We start from the raw sequence: 22,936 nt of genomic DNA on the forward strand, positions 1-22,936 counted from the left end.
TGGATGGAAAACAACTTTCTTCTGCTAAACTCAGACAAGACTGAAGTCATCATCTTTGGCCCACAGAAACATAGAGAAAGTGTCAGTGTCACCTCCAGTCTCTCTCTCTAAAACCTTCAAATCAGGCTAGAAATCTAGGGGTAATAATGGACTCAGACTTGAACTTTAACAGCCACATCAAATCAATAACATCTGCAACTTTTTACCACCTAAAAACATTGCAAAAATCAAAGGTATACTGTCAAAGCCAGACTTAGAGAGACTTATCCATGCATTTGTTTCCAGTAGGTTAGACTACTGTAATGGCCTGCTCACTGGCCTCTCCAAACGAGCCTTAACACAGCTGCAGTACATCCAGAACGCTGCTGCTCAGGTTCTGACTAGAACCAGGAAGTACGAGCACATAAGTCCTGTGCTCAGGTCTCTGGCTCCTGTAGCTCAAAGAATAGACTTTAAAGCAGCTCTGCTTGTGTATAAGTCTCTCCATGGCCTAGGTCCAAAGTACATCTCCGACATGTTAGTGCCATATGAACCATCTCACACTCTGAGGACCTCAGGGACTGGCCTCCTGCTGGTGCCCAGAGTCAAGACTAAACATGGGGAATCAGCATTTAAGTTTTCTGCAGCTAAAACCTTGAACAGTCTTCCTGAAGATGTGAGGCAGGCCTCTACTTTGACAATGTTTAAATCCAGGCTCAAAACAGTTCTGTTTATCTGTGCATACGACTGAAAGGGTTTTATTCTGCACTCTTCTCTTTTAATGTTAATTTTATGATGATTATTTGTGATTATTTATGTTTTGATTTGTGTGATTTTAATGTCTTTCTTATTCTGTAAAGGACTTTGAATTACCTTGTGTATGAATTGTGCTATACAAATAAACTTGCCTTGCCTACGTGTGAGTACAATGTGAATGTGAGGACAGGACAGCCACCAGGAGCTGTGTAAAACACAGATGAAGAGGTAAGGTGTAAGGTGCCCCCGAATGGTCAGACAGGGTTTTTGTAGTTGTGGGGATTAAATGGATTTACATTCAATCCTAAACAACTTTTGTTTGATTTAACTTTGACTTTTACTATTCGATCATAAACATAGCCAAAGCTCAGAGAAACCTCAATTAATTTTTGCAGATGGGATTAAACATTAAACTTTGTGCAAGAGTTGTTTCATTTGGATATTCTCGTTAAATACTGTATTGTAGCCAGAAAATCTTTGTATATGTATCCTTAAACAGCATACTGGAGGGATGGCACTGCCAGGCAACCATAAACCATAAACCAGGACAAGCCAGGACAAGCCAGGACAAACCTCTGCAATAGAGTTTTTACAGCCACTTGTGCCCTGCAATTAGAGCTGTGAGCCTATTACAAACTAGCCTGTAGAGCTAAGTGGACAGTCCTGCAGGCAGCTGCTCAGGAGGCAGATTGGTCTGAACACTGCTCAAGGCTAAGATTGTGTAAGATGAATAATACAAAGCAAAGTCATTTGTGATAGGCAGAAGATGGTTTTATAAAACACATGGTGAGGTGATACATATGAGTCAGTGAAGTCTGCTTTTTTCTCTGTGTGGCCCTCCAGTCACAGCGTCGTCATGGTGACAGGACAGTCTAGGTAGGTGGGCCGAACCAGATGAGTGGGGCTTGGGTGCTATTTGGGTGGAACCTGTGAAATCTTGAGAAGGGGTGTGGCTGACAGAGCCAGACCCACGCGGCTCCACCCCCGAGCCTGGGTCACCTCCAAAGGCAGTGTGTCCAGGAGTAGGCTGAGCTGCTCCTGAGTCTGCTGGAGCATCTCGTCCAGGCGGCGGTGGGTGATGACCAGGGCAGGCGTGGAGCTCACAAGGCGCTGGTACTGCTGCAACTGGGAGGGCTCCAGACTGTAGCACAGGAACTCATGGACTATGCACTGCCGCCGCTCCAGGTGGTCCCTTAGCTCCAAGGCATCTTGGGTCTGACGCAAGAGGATGCTCTGTTTGTGAAGAAGAGAGTCCTGAAACCAAGCAAGTTTTATCAAGTATCAAGATAAACCCATCTATAGTCAAACAGAGGTCAACAAAACTTACCCAGAGTTCAGTGCTGTCCTCTGCAGGCTCCTGTCTGCGCAGTGAGGCTAGAGAGCGCTCCACTCGGGCCAAGCGTCCACACAGGGACAGCAGCAGGTTCACCACCCGCTCCAGGTCACCTGCAGCTCAGAGAGAGGGAAACTGAACGTATACCAACCTACAGTATATCTATATATCTAACACACAGCTTCTTTGTTTAACATCATGGGTAAGTCAAAATATATCAGCCAAGATATCAGGAAGAGAATTGTGGAAATCTGGTTCATCCTTGGGTGCAATTTCTAGATGATTGAACGTGCCACTTTAATCTGTTCAAACAATTATACGCAAGTATAAACACCATGGGGATGTCCAGCCATTATACCACTCAGGAAGGAGATGGTTCTGTGTTCCAGAGATTGATTTTATATATATATATATATATATATATATATATATATATATATATATATATATATATATATATATATATATATATATATATATATATATATATATATATATACATAGCTATGTACCCATGGGGTAAAGAGCAGTCACTGTTTTGACTTTGATTGACCTTGTCATAAAAAAATTGAGATTTTTTTTTTGCTATATTGTCCAGCTCTATTATACTGTCTATGGACAGAATATAAAATGACCTAAACTCATCCTATGGAGCATTCACCACTCGCTCCAGAACTTTCCAGTGTATTATTACACCTCTTTAAATCATTAGAATCTAGTATTCCATGAACAATAACTAAATAAATAAATAAAACTAGTAACAACTAAATAAATAGTTGAAGAAATGTCATATTTGGGGGTGTGGGCCTGTGACATACCTATGAACATGACGTACTTGGTCCTGTGTGCTGCCTCACAGTGCTCTTGTACCCAGGCCTCTACTTGCCTCCCCAGCTCCATGTGGGCCCTGATTGCATCACTCAGCTCCTCCTTCTCCTGCTCTAAACTCTCTATGCAGCTCCTCAGCGCTTCACACAGCTCCACCTAGGGGGGCGCCACAGGTCACATAGTGCTCATGTAAGGTGTAGGTGTGATTAAGAGCAGTCTGCTGTAAAGGGCCATACCTTCTGTGAGATGAGGTCATGCTCTGAGTTCACACCTGAGGGCCCCTGGCTCCTGCACACAGCAGACAGAGTATCATATCAAGTTATTTTCTCCACTTTCCCTCTTTAATTGAGCTTGTGTGGGGGTGTGTCTGTGTGTGTGGGGGTGTGTGTGGGGGTGTGTGGGGGAGGGGGGGGGGGGGTGCGTGTCTGTGTGTGTGTCTGTGTGTACCAGTGGTCCTGCAGGCTGCTCTCTCTCTGCTCCTGTGACAGTTCTGCAAACAGAGGACTGTTTGGACAAATATCCAGCAGGACATCAACAGTGGATTTACCCCACACGTCCATGAGGGGCGCCAGAGAGCCATCACACTGAACCTGAGAATACACGAGACATGAATAAAATAATAAATAGACCTGTATCTTTGTTCCATCATGGGGGCATTGCAGTGTTGCACTGAAGAAGTCCAACAGCAGCAGCAGAACAGCACAGACATGGTGGAGTGGGTCTGTGGTTACACTGTCAAAATTAGAGATAAGGTGGGACCTGATGAGTTTGAGAACCAATGTTCTGATCCACATCACCCGGACACTAGAGCGTGGTGCTGTTTTTTGTTTTGTATGTGTGTAACCCTTTTACCAAGCTGCTTGTTATTATGAAAGGAATAACCAAATTATATAGGACTCCTGTAACCTCAAGTTAAACCAATGGTAAAAGAGACATCTCAATGTATAAAACCTTTGTCTAGGGTAGAAGTATGATTCTAGCTTTTAAATTTAACAAATAACTCCAAGGAATATAATTATTATGACAAGAAACCAAGATGCAATGTACATTTAAATATTTCTAACTTTGTGAATATTTTTACAGTGTTTGCTTTTACAGTGTACAAATGAGAAACACACAGTAAATATGTTTTAGGCCAATTGTAAGGAATCAAAATTGTAAGGAATCAAATACATTTCAATAAACATTAAATTTCTCCCCCAACACTATAAAGTCAGAACACGAGTGCACTCGATTTGATATTTGCTTCTCGAATGTTCTCTTTGCTCTTTTCTCACATGCATCACATCATCACGTACACTCAAATCAAGTAACATGTTTATTATGTTTTTTTTTTTTTTTTTTTAGCTTTTTTATCAATCATGAATTTTTATATTTAAATGTTTTGACACCATGTAAAATGCATATTTAACTATTTTATGAACTTACAAAATGAAAATTTTACTCTATTTATAATATGAAATAAAATACATCCTCAAGGTGAACAAAAACAAATAATCCTAATATAGCAGATATAATATAAGTTATTACATGTGTTTGTTGCTTTAATGTGGAGATGTCCAGATCATATCAGTATCATGGCATAGCTATCTTTTAATCTATAAATAATTGCACTGTAGCCATAGTGATTATAGTTATTCTCTAGACTAGTGGACACTCACCAGTCTCTGGAGCAGCTCCCTGACCCTCTGCTCTTCAGGGCTCTGTAGCCGCAGGGGCACCGGCTCATAGTTGAGCCCCAGACTGTTCTGCATCGCCTCATCTGGACTGGACATCTGTATAGGTGGAGGCATGGGGACAGGAGGACAGGACACTGGGGGGACAGAGTGACGAGAGGCCACAGGGACAGAGGGACAGGACGCTGGGCAGACGGGAGGACAGGGCTGTGTCTTCAGAGAGAGTGCACTGTTGGATGGAGGAGATGCAAGGAGACATGTGGCATAATTCATTGGACTGATTGTTTAAGTCATAATTAAAATCATGACTATTTGATACAATCATCATATTCACTTGAATGAAAAGTGGCTTTGCCCCAGGTTTTCACAGGCAGTATAAGGGCCCATATCATTCAGAATATTGTTATTTAGATTACACAACTTTTATAATTGATTTGAGCAATTCTTATAATCACAATAATTAATTTAATTAGCTCTAATATTCATTTAGGAAGATTTCTCTCCTTGTTTCTCTATATATAGAAATATAAAGGGTCTAAAAGTCAGTCTTACTCATTTTCACAGTCGGCTCCATGCACAGTGCTCGCTCCGTCCTCTCGTGCCATTGGTTGGTTTTTCCCCTGAGGCGGATGTTTTGGTTCAGATCCACCAATCGCCCTCAGTTTGTCACTACTCGTGCTCCTATTGGCTGTACCAATCTCAATGTGGTTACTATTGGTCGGTGCAGCTGTGTCCTGTCCGTTTGAGGGGGGCAAGTCGTGCCCAGGGGGGGGCAGAATAGACAGGTGGCGGGCTGCGTCGGACAGGGGGCAGGGCAGACCCACAGAGGCAGCCAGTGTGGAGTGGTCACTGCGCCGCGCCCGCTTTTTACGAGGGACTGGCACCAAGTGTGGCTCTGCAGGTCAATCAAAAACAGCCAGTATGTTACGTGTAGTGTGATTTTAACTAGTATGTTTCTGTGAACTGTGCATTCTAATGCTTCACACTTGCTTATGCTATTTAAAGGATAAATATTTTGTATAGCATCTTGCTCTACATACTCTGATCTGGTACAGCTTGCCATCAACTAACTGCAGAGGGAATAAAATAAAAAAAAAAAAAAAGCATTACGAGCCAGCTTCACCAGGCTCGTAATGCTGAGCCTGGTGAAAGTGCACATGCTCTTTACCTGGGACATCACAATCCCACGAATGGTATGGTTAAAAGCTCAAAAAAGTATAAATAATAATAATGTCTTATTTAAACATTGGTTACATGTAGAGGAAAGAAATACACAATTCGATGACATATTCAGTTTAAGCAATTCAATACTAAACGGTTTTAAACAGTTAAAAATTGGTATTTTGTATGCAAGGCTGGTAATAACTGGCCCTAGTGAGGAGAGTGCACAACCTCCTGTGCAACCGGCACTAACCTGTTCATCACCTTTTCTATCTGCTACCTTCAGGCAGAAGGTACAGGTCCATACAGGCCAGAACAACCAGACTGAACAACAGTCTATCCTCAGGTGCTCCCCTCCCTTCTATGCCCCTTTACCATGGACAATAGCCACATCTGCCAATGCAGTAATATTGAACTGGACTTTGCATTGTTGCATAATGACATATCTGACTGTATGTCTCTGTGAGACACTTTACTGTCGAGCCCTTTATGCTGCTGCTGTTAGTGTTTATTACACATGTTCTTCACTGAATGTCATTATTGTTCTAATGTTTACACTGAGGTTATTTATGGAGTTATTGGATGGAAGGACTCTGGCACCTTTTGTTTTGCACTTTACATCAAAACTATGCAGTGCCTGAAGCTCCAATATCATTGTTTTCTATGAAAATCACAATACAATATTGAATCTTGAATATCTATATCATTTAAATACTCGTGACAATTACAAATAAAGTGCATGTAAACTTGTGTGAAGTCCACCATAATGCTTATAGAGCAGTGTCTACCTCGTGTACGACTGTGGGCCAGAAGAGGAGGAGAGACCACATCAGCTGCTGAAGGCCCCTCTGCAACTCTGAAACACAGGAACACTCTGAACAATGTGTGGGACTCCTAGGACCACATGCCTTTCCTGAACTTTACAATAGGGCTGGGTGATATGACCAAAATGATTTATCCCCTAACAATTTTTTTTAACATATTGATTTTAAATTAAACTAATGGGTCTTATTGAACCTTTTTTTTTTTTTTTATATTTAGATAAAAGATAAGCAAGGCAGATTTGCACGGACATTTTGAGGGGCAGGTGTTGTTATGAAAAAACACTTAAAATGAATTTATCTATGCTTTTCAAAAGTAAGCAAATCTGATGTAGCTTCTCTAGAGATCATTTGTGTGCACCTGCAGAGGTTTAGCTGCAAAGCTTTGTGCATGAGTGTATTAGCTGAGGCACCAATAAGAATAAGAACAATTTTTATCGAACATTAGACAGTTTTCATGTGTCTTGTACTTTGGCAGTTGGAGAGCAGGAGCGCGAGGGGCTGTTACTCGTCCTGGATAGATGACAGTGTAGCAGGGGGTGTTACAGTCTCCTCCAGAGGCCAAGGGGGAGCTCAGATCCTCCTTCCCAGAGAAGAGCTGTGGTTCCTGAGCACAGCCCTGCAGGGACAGCCTGCTGGAGGAGGTGACAAGGCTAAGAGGAGACAAGTCTGCGATGACAGAACAGACACAAATGAAGACACAATTAGGGTGGATTATAAAATTCTGCTTATTAAAATGAAACTGTGCCAGCTGTTGTTCACCTGCAGGGCTGTGGAGGGGCTGGAGCACTGCACTCTGAGGTCTCCTCTGGCTACACCCCTTCCTTTGGTTGCACTTACTATCCAGTCTCAAGCGTGCATCCTGTTCCAGGGCCTCGCCCACCACTACAGAAACCCTGCCTACCAGACCCTGGGACACTTGCTCAAACATCCTCCTGTGGATGGCCACACTGGTGTCTGTAATGTAATGTAATGTAATGTAATGTAATGTACTGTTACTCAGGCAGTACAAACAATAATCCACTATTAGATCAATTAAACAGCAAAACCAGACCAGATTCATATGTGTAGCACTCTGAGCTAAGACGTACATTTAGGAATCTGGAAAGAGACAATTATTTGAATCTGACTGGCCGTCATAACAATAGAAAAAGCCAAAAAATCTTCCCTCTGCATGTTTTTTTTTCATGAAACAGGCCATATTTTTGCTACAAAAAAATAAGTTGAAATACAACAGTTGGTGTCGCCATGTTTGTTTTGGTTTGCATGGGTACTTCGCTTTTGTCTTCCGCTTCATATCTCAATGCTGCTCTGTGAATGGTCTGCTCACCAACAGCCCTATCTCATCAAGAGGAACATGTCAAGATGCATTTTTGTGTGTTTATGAACTCATAAATATCATGAGAATCCATCTTGCTGTGCAGGATTAGACTCCCCCTTCATACAGGCTAAACCAACCAAATAGAAGCTTTGAAACAATGGCTCTTCCATTTGTATTTTTGCAAACTGTAAGGCCTCAATGATGGTAACTGCCTTGAGATCATAAGAGGGTCCAATAGAGTCCTCCAGTGCCTGCTCCTAAAGCATCTATCTTACACTGAAGAGTGAAGAACAGACAAGTTACCTCCTGCTCGTCTGAGGAGTGCTGTGCTCTCCGCATGGGTCAGTCCAATCTCATTCATGCACTTGGGCTCCGAGAAGGACTTCTTCCTCTGGTCCCATGTGAGACGCTTACGTCCACAGATCCTGGTGAGAGGCAGGCCTCCAGGAAGGGGCGCCGGCATGGGTGCAGGGAATGGTGTGGGCGTGGGTAGGCTGGCCATTTGAGCAGAGGGCCTGGGTGTGAACACTCCTGCGTGAGGCTTGGGCAGTGTCTTTGGTCCAGTCTTCTCTGGTGGGGGCAGATGTTTGGAGTCCCTTTTGTCCAGGCAGGAGTGCTCTTTAGGAGGCACAGGCAGCGGGGACACAGAGGGAGCAGACTGGAGTTTTTTGTATTTGAAGGAGGTCGACCAAACCACTTGAGTCTGAGACTCTCTGAGATCTTGTCTTGACCTGAATGAGAGAAGACTGCTTCAGGCAAAATGGTAACAAGACTGTGGATTTTTAGAGAGTTAAGATTTAGAGTTTTTTTGAAAGAAACAAACGTGAGCAAGAAGGAAAGAAGAACCAAGCGCAGACCTCCCACTGATGCAGCGGTATGGTGAGTTGTATTTTTTATAACTTATTTTTGCCATATTTATCTGCCACGTGTAGAAGGCTAGTCCATGAAAATAAAACCTACATTATTCCGGTATGTGGTGCAAAAAAGGTTGGGGATCACTGCCTTAAATCACTCCACCACTGGTGAGCACTGTAACACACTATGAGCACTGTAACATTACAGTAACACACTGTAATGTTTTCTACACACAATGGCTCTCCTCATCATCCCTCATGTTGTACAGTGTATTTACACTGTACAACAGTGCAAATACCCTAAGTGTTCCACTTAGCGTATATGCAGAGCCATGAGCCTGCACTAACCCTTTCTGACTTTGGTTGAAGTTGGTGCAGATGTGTGTGGACATGTTCTTCTCCTGAAGGTCTCCTTCATGGCTCAGGGGTCGACAGCAGCTGCTCTCAGGCAGGTTCCTCATATCTGCTCCATGTGATGTGCCTCTGTCACCTGCCTACACAGAGTCATGACACAAACATGAACAGAGGAGGGGGTGTCTTCAGAACAGGTCCTCAGCTGGATGCTTACTTTAACATAAATCGTACTTGTGAAAAGCTTGTCAAATTAAGCATTTTGTAAGGCTGTTGGGATAATTTTGGCAATAGTATTTAAAGCATGCTTTGTGAAGTCCACAATTTCCATCTAAAAAGGGCTAAACAGAAAAGGCAGATGTATGCACCAAGCTATGCCAACTATGCTAATGTAGCTTACTCAGATTCATGTTGTAAATTTACTAACATGTATGACAGGGTCATTAGAGAAACTCTCATGTATTATGTAAACTTTTCTGTATTGCATGTTGATGCTTCTTTATTCTATGTATATTTATGTAAGCACAAAGAATCTCTGTCCTGGCTTCAGTCCTACATCAAAAACCGACAACAACTCATCAGCATCCACAGCTGCTCCTCCTTCACTGCTCCTCCGTAACAATGTGTACCCCAAGGGTTGGTGCTTGGTTCTCTCCTGTTCATTCCATACATCATAAACTCAACAGCCCACTGCACCTTCACATACTGCCTAACTGAACTCCAAACCTTCTGGAAAGACCTCAAGACCCACCTGTTCTGAACTGGTTTTAATCCTTTTTAATCAGCTAATGTGATTTTTTTTTCTTTTTTTTTCTCTCGCATAGTTTGTTTGATTTATTGTGTTGTGGTTTTGTCATACATCTTGAATGTCCTGAAAAGCCCTATATTAATAAAACATATTATCAGTATTATTACTTAGTAAAAAATATCTCTCTTCAAAGTGTAGGTGTATTAGTGATAATGCATACCTGCTTGTGACCAGTCCTGTGCCTGCTGTTGCTGATTCCCTGTTGCCTTGTGGCCCACTCTCGGTGCTCCAAGCGGCTCACCTTCTCCAGAACAGACATACAGGTGCTCTCTGCCCCCTGCACCTCCACAAGAGCCTTCTCCAGCTGGGTAAGAGGATGCTCCGGTCGGGTAAGAGAGTACTGTGAGGCATGGGCTGAATGACAGGACAGGGATCCGAGGTGGATGTTCAAATGATCACGGGGCTCTTTAAGGGATCTAAAGTGAAGAGTGAAAACATGTTTCATTTATTCATTTTGAAAAACCCAGGTAAAACAACGGACTAGAAGAGACCCCTGCAAAGCAAGAAACTTGTGGTTACCTCTCTGCCTCCAGAGCTCTGTGGTAAGTGTGGGCGTATCCATCCCAGTGTTCCCTATGTGGAGTTGGGTTAAGTCCAAGGTTGGATCCAGAGGCGTGATTGGTGGGCCTGGGGGGCCCTGGGCTCTGGACCTGTCTAGGCTTGCTGCTGGGACTGCTCTCTGGGCTCTTTTCAATCACAGTGTGGAGCTGTCCCTCAGTCGTGTACAAACCTTTGGCTGGAATAAAACATCACATCCTGTGGAAGCTACAGGCATTTGTATGTGAGCCTGTGGGAGAGCACGAGGGAATGTCTTCTGTATGTAATGTACAGTCTATATGTGTAAGTACAGATTGTGTGTAATACTGCAGATGTCTGTATATGAAGTATAGATAGAGTGTAGTACTGCAGATGGACATTGTATGTGCAGTGGGTACAGAAAGTATTCAGACCCCCTTACATTTTTCACTCTGTTATATTGCAGCCATTTGCTAAAATCAGTTCATTTTTTTCTTCATTAATGTACACACAGCACCCCATACTGACAGAGAAAGAGAAAATTGTTGAAATTTTTGCAGAATTATTAAAAAAGAAAAACTGAAATATCACACAGTCATAAGTATTCAGACCCTGTGCTCAGTATTTAGTAGAAGCACCTTTTGAGCTAATACAGCTGTGGGGAAGCTGGCCCAAAGTGGTCGAAGTAGGAGGCAAACTCCAATGAGTAGGAGGCAAATTCCAATCAAAATTTATTTCAATCACCATGGTAAAGCATGGGAAAAATAGATATATAAAAAAAATTACTGTGCTCAACATAAGCAAAAAGCAACAGAAATTAAGAAACTGAGGAGAATACCCACATGTACCCTGGCTACACTGATGTCTCCCGAATATCTAATTGGTACCGCTGATATACCCCCCTGCACTGGAAGCACCTCCCCCGGTATACACCATATTCATCACAGGTGCTGTGGGTATAACTTTAGCCATATCTCATATTAAACTATATCTCGGGGCCCAAGTCTCATCAGACCAGAGAATCTTGTTGCTCACCATCTTGGAGTCCTTCAGGTGTTTTTTTTAGCAAACTCCATGCAGGCTTTCATGTGTCTTGCACTGAGGAGAGGCTGAGGAGAGGCCACTCTGCCATAAAGCCCTGACTGGTGGAGGGCTGCAGTGATGCTTGACTTTCTAGAACTTTCTCCCATCTCCCGACTGCATTTCTGGAGCTCAGCCACAGTGATCTTTGGATTCTTCTTTACCTCTCTCACACCATCCACTGCAGCACAATCTCTGAGTTATCCGTACAATACAACACAGAGCTCAAGTGGTGCCCACAAACACAGAGAGAAAAATGAAGGAGGAACAACACATGGAGAAAGCCCCCTCAACTCGTGCATATCCAAAATGGGCCTTCAATAGATCCAAGAGAGCTAAAAAACAGGACAACAAGGAATCTGAACCCAGAAGGAAAGGCGTAACTATTCCTTACAGAACGAGTGTGTCTGAAAAACCTCAGAGAATTTTCAAACAGTTCAAGATTCCTGTCTTTTTCAAACCTACAAACACTTTAAGACAAAAACTGGTACACCCTAAGGACAAAACCTCGAGTCACAAACAAAGTGATGTTGTCTACTCCTCGCGTTACATTGGGGGAACTAAGCAGCCACTTCTTAAGAGGATGTACCAACTCCGCCGCGAAAGCTTCTCTGGACCCCAGTCCACCGTACATCTCCATCTTAAAGCCACTAACCACTCCTTTGAAGAGAGTGAAGTTCAGATCTGAGCCAGAGAAAAGAAATGGTTTGAAAGGGGAGTTAAAAAAAAAGAAGCTATTTTTGTTACGAAAGACAATCCTTCCTTAAACAGAAATGGGGGCCTGAGACATAATTTATCCCCCATCTACAACTCCATTCTCAGACCCAGACAATGAGAACAATAGCAGGGTTGTTAAAGGTTGAGTAGGGTAGTTTCAGCTGAAACCAGAGACAGTAGCTGTTTACAGTTTCAGTGTAGTTAGCCCCTCCCCTCAGATAGATTTAAGGCAGTGTCCACCAGCAATCTGACCAGAACTGAAGAAGCAGCTTGGATGAGCAGCAAAACATCTTCACTCCTATAACAATTTGTCCAGTTGACAGATTTAAACTTTGTCTTTTGCTCTCTTATCAAGGCTGTTCTCCCCAGATTGTTCAGTTTAACTGGATGGCCAGCGCTAGGAAAGGTTCTGGTCGTCCCAAATGTCTTCCATTTAAGGATTATCAAGGCCACTGTGTTCTTAGAAACCTTAAGGGCAGCAGAACCTTGGCCAGATCTGTGCCTTGCCACAATTCTCTCTGAGCTCTTCAGAGAACCCTCTGAAGAGCTCAGACCTTTGACCTCATGATTCTCATTTGCTCCGACCTGCACTGTGAGCTGTAAGGTCTTATATAGACAGGTCCTGATCAAGTCCAATCAGTTTAATCAAACACAGCTGGACTCCAATGAAGGTGTAGAACCATCTCAAGGATGATCAGAAGAAATGGACAGCACCCAAATTAAATATATGAGGGACACAGCAAAGGGTCTGAATACTTATGGCCATGTGATATTTCAGTTTTTCTTTTTTAATAAATCTGCAAAAACCTCAACAATTTGGGTGCTGTGTGCACATTAATGAGGAAAAAAATGAATTTAAATGATTTTAGCAAATGGCTGTAACATAACAAAAAGTGAATACTTTCTATAAACACTGTACATTAATTACAAAGAGTAGTACCTGACAATGTTGTGGAGCCGCCTTTCTGCTGAGACCTGAGGAGACAGGCCAATCAGTGGGGTAGATCTAGCTCTAGACACATTTTACATTCCATTCTTGTTGGGGGAATTCCATTAACTTACATTCGTTTTCTGGAGACTGACCCTAACCTAACCACAGTCACTACTTGCCTAAACTTAACCTAAAGCCTAAACTTAAATGAAACCCCAACCTTGACCTACTTTAACCCAGATCTGAACTTTAAACCATGTTGTTAATGTAATAATACAGGATTTACATTATGAACCTGATTATAGTCCCCATAAGGAAGGCAGGTCCCCATGATGTGTGTGTTTACAGATTTTAGTCACCATACTGTGATAAATACAGCCCATGTATGGGTGTATGTGGTAGTGGTTAGAAATATTTCATTTCATTTATTTATTTAGTAGGACAATGTACAATTACATTAAGCACAATGGCAGAGATGCTTGTACCAGATTCTAGCTTTAGAGCTAATAAATAAATAAATGTGTCCTGCGGGCTACCGTACAGAGCGTAGGGAGCGGGCATGCTCCAGGCTGGACCAGGAGCTGAGTTGCTCTGATGAAGTTGCAGTATAGCTGTCACTGAGCCGCTGAGGAGCCAGCGCCCCCTTCAGGTTCTCGTAGGAACTCTGCCCACTGCTCCATATTGGACCCAGACTGTGGCGATTCAACAGTCGGTTTTCACTTGTACCATGGTAATAGGCTCTACCTGCTGTTCATAAAAACACACAATATTGCATAAATTATATTCAGTAACTAAAAACAATGTGTCTTTTTCTTCTACTCCATGCATTAACAATCCCCAACAACAACAACAATTCCGCCCTCCCCCCTCCCGGGTGGGCGACGTATGCTTGTGGGCTGAGTCTGGCTAACCATAAGGAGGGTTCGAATAGTGCCAGGAGAGATTGCAAGATGGAAGGCATCTAAAACCTCTACAGGCATGTCAAAGATGAGGGAACCTCGCTGTTTTGAGAACTGGGCTGTACCTGACTGCTCCCTCAGTCTGACCCTGGCTCGGCTCTCAGAGTCTAAACCATAAGGCTTGTGTTGGATACGCTTCAGGTCAGCCGTCTGCTGGACACTCTCCAAAGAGAAGGAGCGCTCACTGCCAACACCAAGGTCTTCTGGGAAACTGAGGCTTGGGGAGCAGGAGGAGTAGGCAGTGTTTCTTTTGCAGTGGAGCAGGTCAGAGCTGGATGATCTTAAAAAAAAGAATAGCTAATTTATTCAGAAGATGGCTAAATTACTGGTGTAAAAAATAGCACATTTTTGGTGGTGGTATGGTTAAAAATTTTAAAAAGAACATGTGTGAGAAGTCACCTGGTGGAGGAGAGCTGAAGGCAGGAAGAGGAGCTGCGTGGGACCAGATGAGCAGCTCCAGGAGGGCCTGAGGTGTGAGGCTGCAGGCTCTCTAGGCTCCAGCTGACTCCTCCTCCAGAGCCCAGACCTGAGAGCAGGTCAGCAGCACTGAGGACAAGCCCGGGGATTTAGTTTTGTATGATTTCCGGTGATGGGTAGGATTTAGTTCTGATTTGTGTTAGAGGTGTTGAGTGTTCAGACCTGATATGAATGCTACTCCCACTCACATTCTCCACAGACTCAGAGGAACCATCTCCCAGTTTGATGGAGTGCCACGAGTGAGGCCGAGATTCCCTGCGCCTGAAAGCACCAACACAACACATGACGAACACGCGCCTGTATAGACTTGTAACCAGCCCCACAACACGTGACATACAGTGGATACGTAAAGTATTCAGACCCTCTTAAATTTTTCACTTTGTTATATTACAGCCATTTGCTAAAATCATTTAAGTTCATTTTTTTCCTCATTAATGTACACACAGCACCCCATATTGACAGAGAAACATGAAATTGTTGAAATTTTTGCAGATTTATTAAAAAATAAAAACTGAAATATCACATGGCCATAAGTATTCAGACCCTTTGCTGTGACCCTCATATATTTAATTTGGGTGCTGTCCATTTCTTCTGATCATCCTTGAGATGGTTCTACACCTTCATTGGAGTCCAGCTGTGTTTGATTAAACTGATTGGACTTGATCAGGACCTGTCTATATAAGACCTTACAGCTCACAGTGCAGGTCGGAGCAAATGAGAATCATGAGCTCTTGGAACTGTCTGAAGACCTCAGAGACAGAATTGTGGAAAGGCACAGATCTGGCCAAGGTTACAAAAAGATTTCTGCTATATTTAAGAGCACAGTGGACTCTATAATCCTTAAATGGAAGAACCCTTTCTAAAGCTGGCCATCCGGCCAAACTGAGCAATCAGGGGAGAAGAGCCTTGGTGAGAGAGGTAAAGAAGAATCCAAAGATCACTGTGGCTGAGTTCCAGAGATGCAGTCGGGAGATGGGAGACAGTTCTAGACAGTCAACCATCACTGCAGCCCTCCACCAGTCAGGGCTTTATGGCAGAGTGGCCTCTCCTCAGCCTCTCCTCAGTGCAAGACACATGAAAGCCTGCATGGAGTTTGCTAAAAAACACCTGAAGGACTCCAAGATGGTGAGCAACAAGATTCTCTGGTCTGATGAGACAAAGTGTAAAAAAGGCCCCCTTGTGGTCCCTGCGAGCCATAGACTTTGACTCTTACTCTCTCTCCTCATTTGCTATGCACCACACTCTACCTGGACTCTGATCCAATCAGAGGATGCCTTGGACTTTCCTTTGTGCAGAAGTTGGCAGTCGCTTGGAGAGTTCGCTACAAGCAGCAGTGTTTGTGTAGTTCCCTTTGTTGAACTGCTTTAATAGTTGTACCTTTGCTGTCCGCTGATTCTGTGTATTGTGTGCGTCTAGTGCAAAACCACACACGCATACACATCCATATTCACCATTCATAATAAACATCACTAAATCAAGAGAAGCATCATTGTGATTCTGACCGATCACCTGCTGTGGGTTCTACTGTAACGATCCAGAAAATTAATATATCGAGGAAACCCATCCTTCCTCTCACAAAGATAGAACTTTTTTGCCTTAATTCTAAGTGGTATGTGTGGAGAAAACCAGAGGATCCCCAAATCCAGGTGACTCCAAATCCAAGACTCATGGCTGTATTAGCTCAAAAGGGTGCCTCTACTAAATAATGAACAAAACATTTGAATACTTATGCCCGTGTGATATTTCAGTTTTTCTTTTTTAATAATTCTGGAAAAATTCAAAATTTTGTGTTTCTCTGTCAATATGGGGTGGTATTTGTACATTAATGAAGAAAAATGGGTGCCATATAACAGAGTGAAAAATTTAAGGGGATCTGAATACTTTCCGTACCCACTGTATACCCACCTGTATACACCTGGGTGTAATAATGTTACCTGTCACATTTTAATGGGATGACTGCTACAAGAAAGGAACTTTATCGGGGCCATAACAGTTCACACAATACATTTATTTTGGCAGCTCTATTAGAGGAAGAGCCGGTCCATTTATACAACCACCTATCAATCTAAAACGATTTGGGCTTTTAATGTTTCATGTTTACTTAAAAAATCACACTCAGGCCCTTACACTGTCACTAATGAACAATCAAAACATCAGCTCCACAATTACTCAAACTGTCTCCATCAGACCTGATGCCAAATCCTCCTCTTCCTTGCAAGAGCACTCTCAATAAATTCCATATTTAGATCTAGGGAGTATAAGGTAAAATTAAATTAGATAGTCTTGTTTCTATAAGTCATACAATTTAATTGCAACATAGATATTTTCCCTTTAAAGGAACTGTCTTTTCAATTCCAATAACTGTGTTCCCAGATGCAGTTTGCAAGATACTGATAACAATTGTACTATTGATTTATTCTTAAATTACAAAAACATTAGACATGATGTCCAAGTTGCTCATGTTATAAATTGGTGTTTTTTTTTTTCTCAATCAGAAAGCAGAACGAGTTTAAATGCTGAAATCCAGTTGGTTTAAACTTAAAAGGACCTGTTCTGATCTGAATCATCACTAGCTAAACCCCATCACCCCAGCACCATTAATCAGTGCTAGTGCAGCCTCTGCAGCTCAGTAAGTGAATTCTGGAGGTTCAGGTTTAGTCAGCCACAAATTTTGCAAGTTCTCCCACTTAAAAAGATGAGAGAGGCCTATAATTTTCATCATAGGTTCACTTAAACTTTGAGAGACAGAATGGGGGGAAAGAATCAGGGAAATCACATTGTGGGATTTTTAATGAATTAATTGGTAAATTCCTCAATAAAATCAGTATTTGGTCACCTACAAACAAGCAAAATTTTCCTGCCCTCACAGACCTGTAACTTCTTTAAGAGGCTCCTCTGTCCTCCACTTGTTACCTGTATTAATGGCACTTGTCAGACTCTAAACTCCACTATGGCCAAGACCAAAGAGCTGTCAAAGGACACCACAAACAAAACTGCAGACCTGCACCAGGCTGGGCTGCAGTAGGTAAGCAGCTTGGTGTGAAGAAATCAACTGTGGAAGTAATTATTACAAAATGGAAGGCACACACCCCTCCTTGAACTGCCATCTTAACGTGGTGCAGGGGTTTGAGCATCCCAATGATCCTGGAAGCTATGTTGTTGGGGGCTTCATGCCCTTGGTAGGGTCACCCATGGCAAACAGGTCCCCCAGACCAAGAGCGGTTCAGAAGGCCCCATGATGAGTATTAGAACACGGCAAATTACGTCACCGGGCCTGGTGTTACCGGGCCCCACCCTGGAGCTAGGCCTGGTGTGGGTGAGGGCAGTGGCAGTGAGGGCCTGTGGCCTGGCCTTTTCCTATGGGGCCTGACCGGGCATAGCCCAAAGAAGCGACATGGGGCTGCCCTCCCATGGACACACTACCTGAGGGAGGATCCGTGCAAAAAGATCTGGACAGCAGTTGAAGGCGGGGGCCTCAACGACTGGATTTCCGAACATTGAGACTGGCTCAGGGGACATGGAATGTCATCTGGCTGGTCAGGAAGGAGCATTGAGCTTGTGTGGAAGGTTGAGCGTTACAGGCTAGATATAGTTGGCCTCACCTCCATGCGCAGCTTGGGGTCTGGAACCCAACTCCTTGAGAGAGGCTGGACTCTTTCTCTGGCGTTGTCTGCGGGAAGAGGCAGCAAGCTGGTATGGGCTTGCTCATTGCCCCACAGCTGGTGTTGGAGTTCACCCTGGTGAACGAGAAAGTCGTGTCCCTACGCCTTCGGGTCAGGGACAGGTCTCTCACTGTTGTATTGGCCTACAGCCTTGTGTCTTGGAATCGCTGGGAGGGGTACTAGACAGTGCACCAACCGGGGACACCTTTGTTCTCCTGGGGGACTTCAGTGCTCATGTGGGTAAGAACAGTGACCCTTGGAGGGGCGTGATTGGGAAGAACGGCCTCCCTGATCTGAACCTGAGTGGTGTTCTGTTATTGGACTTCTGTGTTAGCCACAGTTTGTCCATGACGAACACCATGTTCGAGCACAAGGGTGTCCATCGGTGCACATGGCACCAGCACACTCTAGGTCAGAGGTCGATGATCGACTTTGTTGTCGTGTCATCTGACCTCCGGGCGCAACTCTTGGACACTCGGGTGAAGAGAAGGACAGAGCTGTCAACTGATCACCACCTGGTGGTGAGTTGGGTCCGCTTGTGGAGGAGGAAGCAGGACAGACCGGGCAGGCAAAAGCGCGTTGTGAGGCTCTGTTGGGAACGTCTGGCGGAGCCCTCTGTCAAGGGAGTCTTCAACTCACACCTCCAGGAGAGCTTCTCCCTGATCTCGGGGGAGGTTGGGGACATGGATTCTGAGTGGGCATTGTTTTGCACTTCTATTGTCAATGCGGCTGCTCGTAGTTGTGGTCGTAAGGTCTGCAGTGCTTATCATGGTGGCAAACCCAAACCCAGTGGTAGACACCGGAAGTAAGGGATGCCGTCAGGCTGAAGAAGGAGTCCTATTGAGCTCCCTAGGGAGGTGTTCTGGTCATGTCTTACCAGGAGGAGGCCACGGGGAAGACCCAGGACATTCTCCCAAACACACCACCCAGGCATCAAAGGAATGGTTTCGTAAGAAGCATTTCAAGGTCCAGGAGTGGCCTAGCAGTCTCCAGATCACAACCCCATAGAAAATCTTTGGAGGAAGTTGAAAGTCTGTGTTGCCCAGCGACAGCCCCAAAACATCACTGCTCTAGAGGAGATCTGCAGGAGGAATGGGCCAAACTACCAGCAACAGTGTGTGAAAACCTTGTGGAGATTTACAAAAAAGGTTTGACTTCTGTCATTGCCAACAAAGGGTATATAACAAAGTATTGAGATGAAATTTTGTTATTGACCAAATACTTATTTTCCACCATAATTTGCTAATACATTCTTTAAAAATCAAACAATGTGATTTTCTGATTTTGTCTCTCATAGTTGAAGTGTACATATGATGAAAATTAAAGGCCTCTCTCATCTTTTTAAGAGGGAGAACTTACACAATTGGTGTCTGACCCACTGTATGTGTCTGCGGGTTAAGGCACTTAACTCAGGTTCAGTTGTGATTTTAGTTACCATTTTTAATACTGTAAGAGTGCAGGCTAGATACAGTTCCTTTAATCAGGACTGAATTCCATAAGTCCATAAGTGAAAAGACAAACCTAGAGAGAGGGAGCATAGGGCATCACTCAGGTTGCTGTTTGGCATTTTGTTTACTCTTGGATAAACAGGAAGTGATAGCATCAGACACAGGGGATTCTGGTTAATGAGAGGAATTTACTTTTTTGAACCATCTGTGGATCTTTTTGAGAGAAGCTCAGATGTGGAGTTCAGCTGAAAGCTCCAGGACACTGGGACACTCCTGATCTGAAGCCCAGAACAGCACTCTTTGTTTGGGGCTTATCTCAGGAAGAACCCCTCCTCACCGCAGAAGCTTAGGCCTGTCGTGTCAGTTTAGATCTGTTCAAATGTGTTCTGAACTGTGATGCTTAGTGTGTCAGTTCAGATCCCTTTCTGTCAGTTGTCAAGAGAATCGTCAAACTATAATCCTAAGAACTGCAAAATTAATTAATTATGGGGAAATGTCTATATAAAATAATTTACTTTTTCAATTATACTTGAGACAATTCTAGAAGCAAAATTAAGGCCTTACAATCTTAAAAAGTAAACCTGAATGTAAAGTGTTTTTTATCTGGCTGTAACTTTAAAGCTACAATTTCCAAGTTTATTTGATTTTTTTAACCAGTAAATTATTATTGGCCCCTGCTTCCTCCCCTCACCTGGCTTTTGTTCAGACTCACCTGTTCTCTCTGGTCTTCTTCTATCAGGCCAAAGCTGGCACACTATCAGACAGCAGTAACACTGATAGCATCTAGTGGTGTTATGTGAGAATACAACAGAGCCGAGTCTAACTTGATTTAACATTGAGAAAGTTTCATAAACTTACCTTACTAAGAATGGTAACATATTAGACAATGTGCATGAAAGAAAATTAAAGGACCTGCACATGATTTTTATGATTCTTGTTCAGTTAAATGCTCTTTACATTCATTTCACATAACATAGCACATAGCATTTTTTTCAGATAATAACTAATGCAGAAGTTATCCACAGGGTCAGTTTCTTACATCCAGCCAGGAACTTTGTGACTAAGAATCATGGGAAACCTCTGCCTGACCCTATGACAGCTATCTGATTCTCTATCACAGTGCATTTTCAAGAGTGACAAAAAGAAAAACAGAAGCAGAGGTTAGAGAACTACAAGGAAACAACTGCATGACACAATCCAAGACAGTTGTTTCTGTGTTATGGTCCAATATCACAGCGGCCGAAAGGAAGTGGGCGGGGCCAACAGTTCAAACTAAAACATGTTCCTGACTCATGGTTTGAAATCAGGTACAGGCCATTTAAGGGTTTCACTCTTGATGAAATGTTAAATCTTCCTCACACAATAATCATAACACTAAAATGTGAAATTGTAGCATCCCTATTAAGGAAAGGTTAGGAAGAAGGTCTGTCATGTGACCTGATGAGGTGCAGGACTCTGGTCATAAGGCCCGTTGCTGTGGTGTCTCCACCTGTTGCTGTGGCGCCGACACTGACCAATGAGGGGGTTCGGTTTAGCTCAACCTGAGAGTGAAATATCGCATTCTTCTTTTGCTTCTTTAACTTCCTGCGATAAAATGCCTCCAGGAGCTCCATGGCAACAGAGTCCAGCTAGGTCCAGCTAGGTGAAGACAAAAAATGTGTTAAGTTTTAAACCAAGTGTTAAAGTCTGCTTTTATGTAATGAAAAATTAGTCCAGCTTCTTTGCTCTGGCCCAACCAGATCAGCATTTATTTTAACATTCCACATTCAGTGTCAACTCATTGTTATACTCTCCAGCTTCAACTCCTAAACATCACTCATGATCACCCTCGAGTGGCAGCTTTATTGTGTGCAATACAAACACTATACCATACTGTTACATCTTTTCTCTTTTTGTAAAGCTTTTCTTTAATTATATTTTTGCACAGTACTTCTCCAAACAATGCACATATTTCAATGTAAATGAAGTAATCACCACACATAACATCTGAAACAGTTATACCAGTTTAAAGTGGTATGACCACAAAATGACAAAACCAAAAGTGCTATAACATTTCAAAACTGTTCTTTTTTTTTTTTCTCTTCCTCTATTCCCCATAATCAAATAAGTAATCTTTGCAGTGCTGTGGCTTGTGAATAACCTTTCTGGTTGTCACTGGCAATGGTCTGAGGGGCTGAGGTTGTACAGGGTCTGGTAGGACATCTTGTGGGACTGCAGTCTCTATGTCTGTAGGCACTGTTTGTGGTATGGTTCCTCTTGAGAACTGCGCCTGACTCCATTTCACCCTCATAGGATCTAGGGCGTAACGTCCTTGTGCGGCGGCTTAGCAGTCTCTGTGCTGAGCTGGTGTCCAGTCCTTGTGATGGTGTGTTGCGATGATCTAAGAGCACAAGTTAAGGATCTTGTCCAGAGGCTTTGTGTAACAGTCTATTAGCCGTTTTAACTGCAGACTGTGCTTTGCTGTTACTCTGTGGGTAACCTGGAGATGTGCTGTGTACAAATTCCCACAGCTGGCTGAATCTTTGGAACTCTTGGGATGAATACTGAGGTTCATTGTTGGAAACTACAGTGCTGGGGATGCCATACCTAGCAAAATGTCCTTAGTTTCTTTATCAGTGTAGTAGATTTGGTGTTTGGCAAAAAGTCTATTTCCCAATAGTTGGAGTAATAGTCAACTGTTACATGATAATCTTTGTTGTCAAACTGAAATAGGTCAACACTCACTTTGGCCCATGATCTGTTTAGCATATTGTGTGTGTGGAGTGTTTCCTTTTGTTGTTTGTCATCCACTGACCTGCAGATATCACAACGGGCAATGAGTGTCTTCATGTGGTCGTTCATGCCAATCCAGAAGACACATTCCCTGGCTCTCCATAGACATCCTTCTGCACCCAGATGAGAGGAGTGCAGGAGGCTGGTGATGTCTGAAGAAGGGTATGTGCTCTCCTTTAAACACAATGCTGTCTTGGTGACTTAGATCATCTTGAAATGAAAAGTATGGTCTGATTTCAGGTGGTATGACTCTCTTATCTGAAGGCCATCCCTGCTGCATCATTTCAACAGTTTGCAGTGTTTTGTCATCTTTTGTAGCTGGCCTGATCTGGCTAAGACCGTCACTTGAAATAGGCAAGTACTGCACCATATTAATGGTCTCAATTTCAGCTTCCACAGAACCTTGGGGTGAGTATTCTGGGAGATATGCTCTGCTTTAAGTGTCTGCCGGTAGCACGTCTTTGCCTGGGACGTACATCATATGTA

The 22,936-nt window shown here is 43.3% G+C and overlaps 3 protein-coding genes across 3 annotated transcripts; all 3 read right to left on the minus strand.

Annotated features, from left to right (window-relative positions):
* Positions 1-1,635: 1,635 nt before the first annotated feature.
* LOC117391377 (protein Shroom2-like) lies at positions 1,636-5,242 on the minus strand. Its single transcript, XM_033989167.2, has 7 exons — positions 5,125-5,242; positions 4,558-4,801; positions 3,344-3,486; positions 3,133-3,184; positions 2,887-3,052; positions 2,063-2,181; positions 1,636-1,989 (listed from the first exon to the last, which is right to left on the minus strand). The coding sequence occupies exons 1-7, from the start codon at positions 5,175-5,177 to the stop codon at positions 1,648-1,650; spliced, it is 1,119 nt and encodes a 372-aa protein (XP_033845058.2). The 5' UTR covers positions 5,178-5,242; the 3' UTR covers positions 1,636-1,647.
* Positions 5,243-5,253: 11 nt separating this feature from the next.
* On the minus strand, positions 5,254-9,121 carry LOC129457367 (protein Shroom3-like). Its single transcript, XM_055231497.1, has 7 exons — positions 9,078-9,121; positions 8,179-8,606; positions 7,317-7,511; positions 7,025-7,223; positions 6,522-6,589; positions 5,335-5,467; positions 5,254-5,260 (listed from the first exon to the last, which is right to left on the minus strand). The coding sequence occupies exons 1-7, from the start codon at positions 9,119-9,121 to the stop codon at positions 5,254-5,256; spliced, it is 1,074 nt and encodes a 357-aa protein (XP_055087472.1).
* Positions 9,122-10,403: 1,282 nt separating this feature from the next.
* On the minus strand, positions 10,404-14,782 carry LOC117391381 (protein Shroom3-like). Its single transcript, XM_055231498.1, has 6 exons — positions 14,757-14,782; positions 14,491-14,637; positions 14,157-14,371; positions 13,669-13,879; positions 13,142-13,176; positions 10,404-10,624 (listed from the first exon to the last, which is right to left on the minus strand). Exons 1-6 carry the CDS (start codon positions 14,780-14,782, stop codon positions 10,404-10,406), a joined length of 855 nt encoding a protein of 284 aa, XP_055087473.1.
* Positions 14,783-22,936: the final 8,154 nt, after the last annotated feature.

The sequence above is a fragment of the Periophthalmus magnuspinnatus genome, chromosome 23, assembly GCF_009829125.3.
Source record: "Periophthalmus magnuspinnatus isolate fPerMag1 chromosome 23, fPerMag1.2.pri, whole genome shotgun sequence".
NCBI classification, from domain to species: domain Eukaryota; kingdom Metazoa; phylum Chordata; class Actinopteri; order Gobiiformes; family Gobiidae; genus Periophthalmus; species Periophthalmus magnuspinnatus.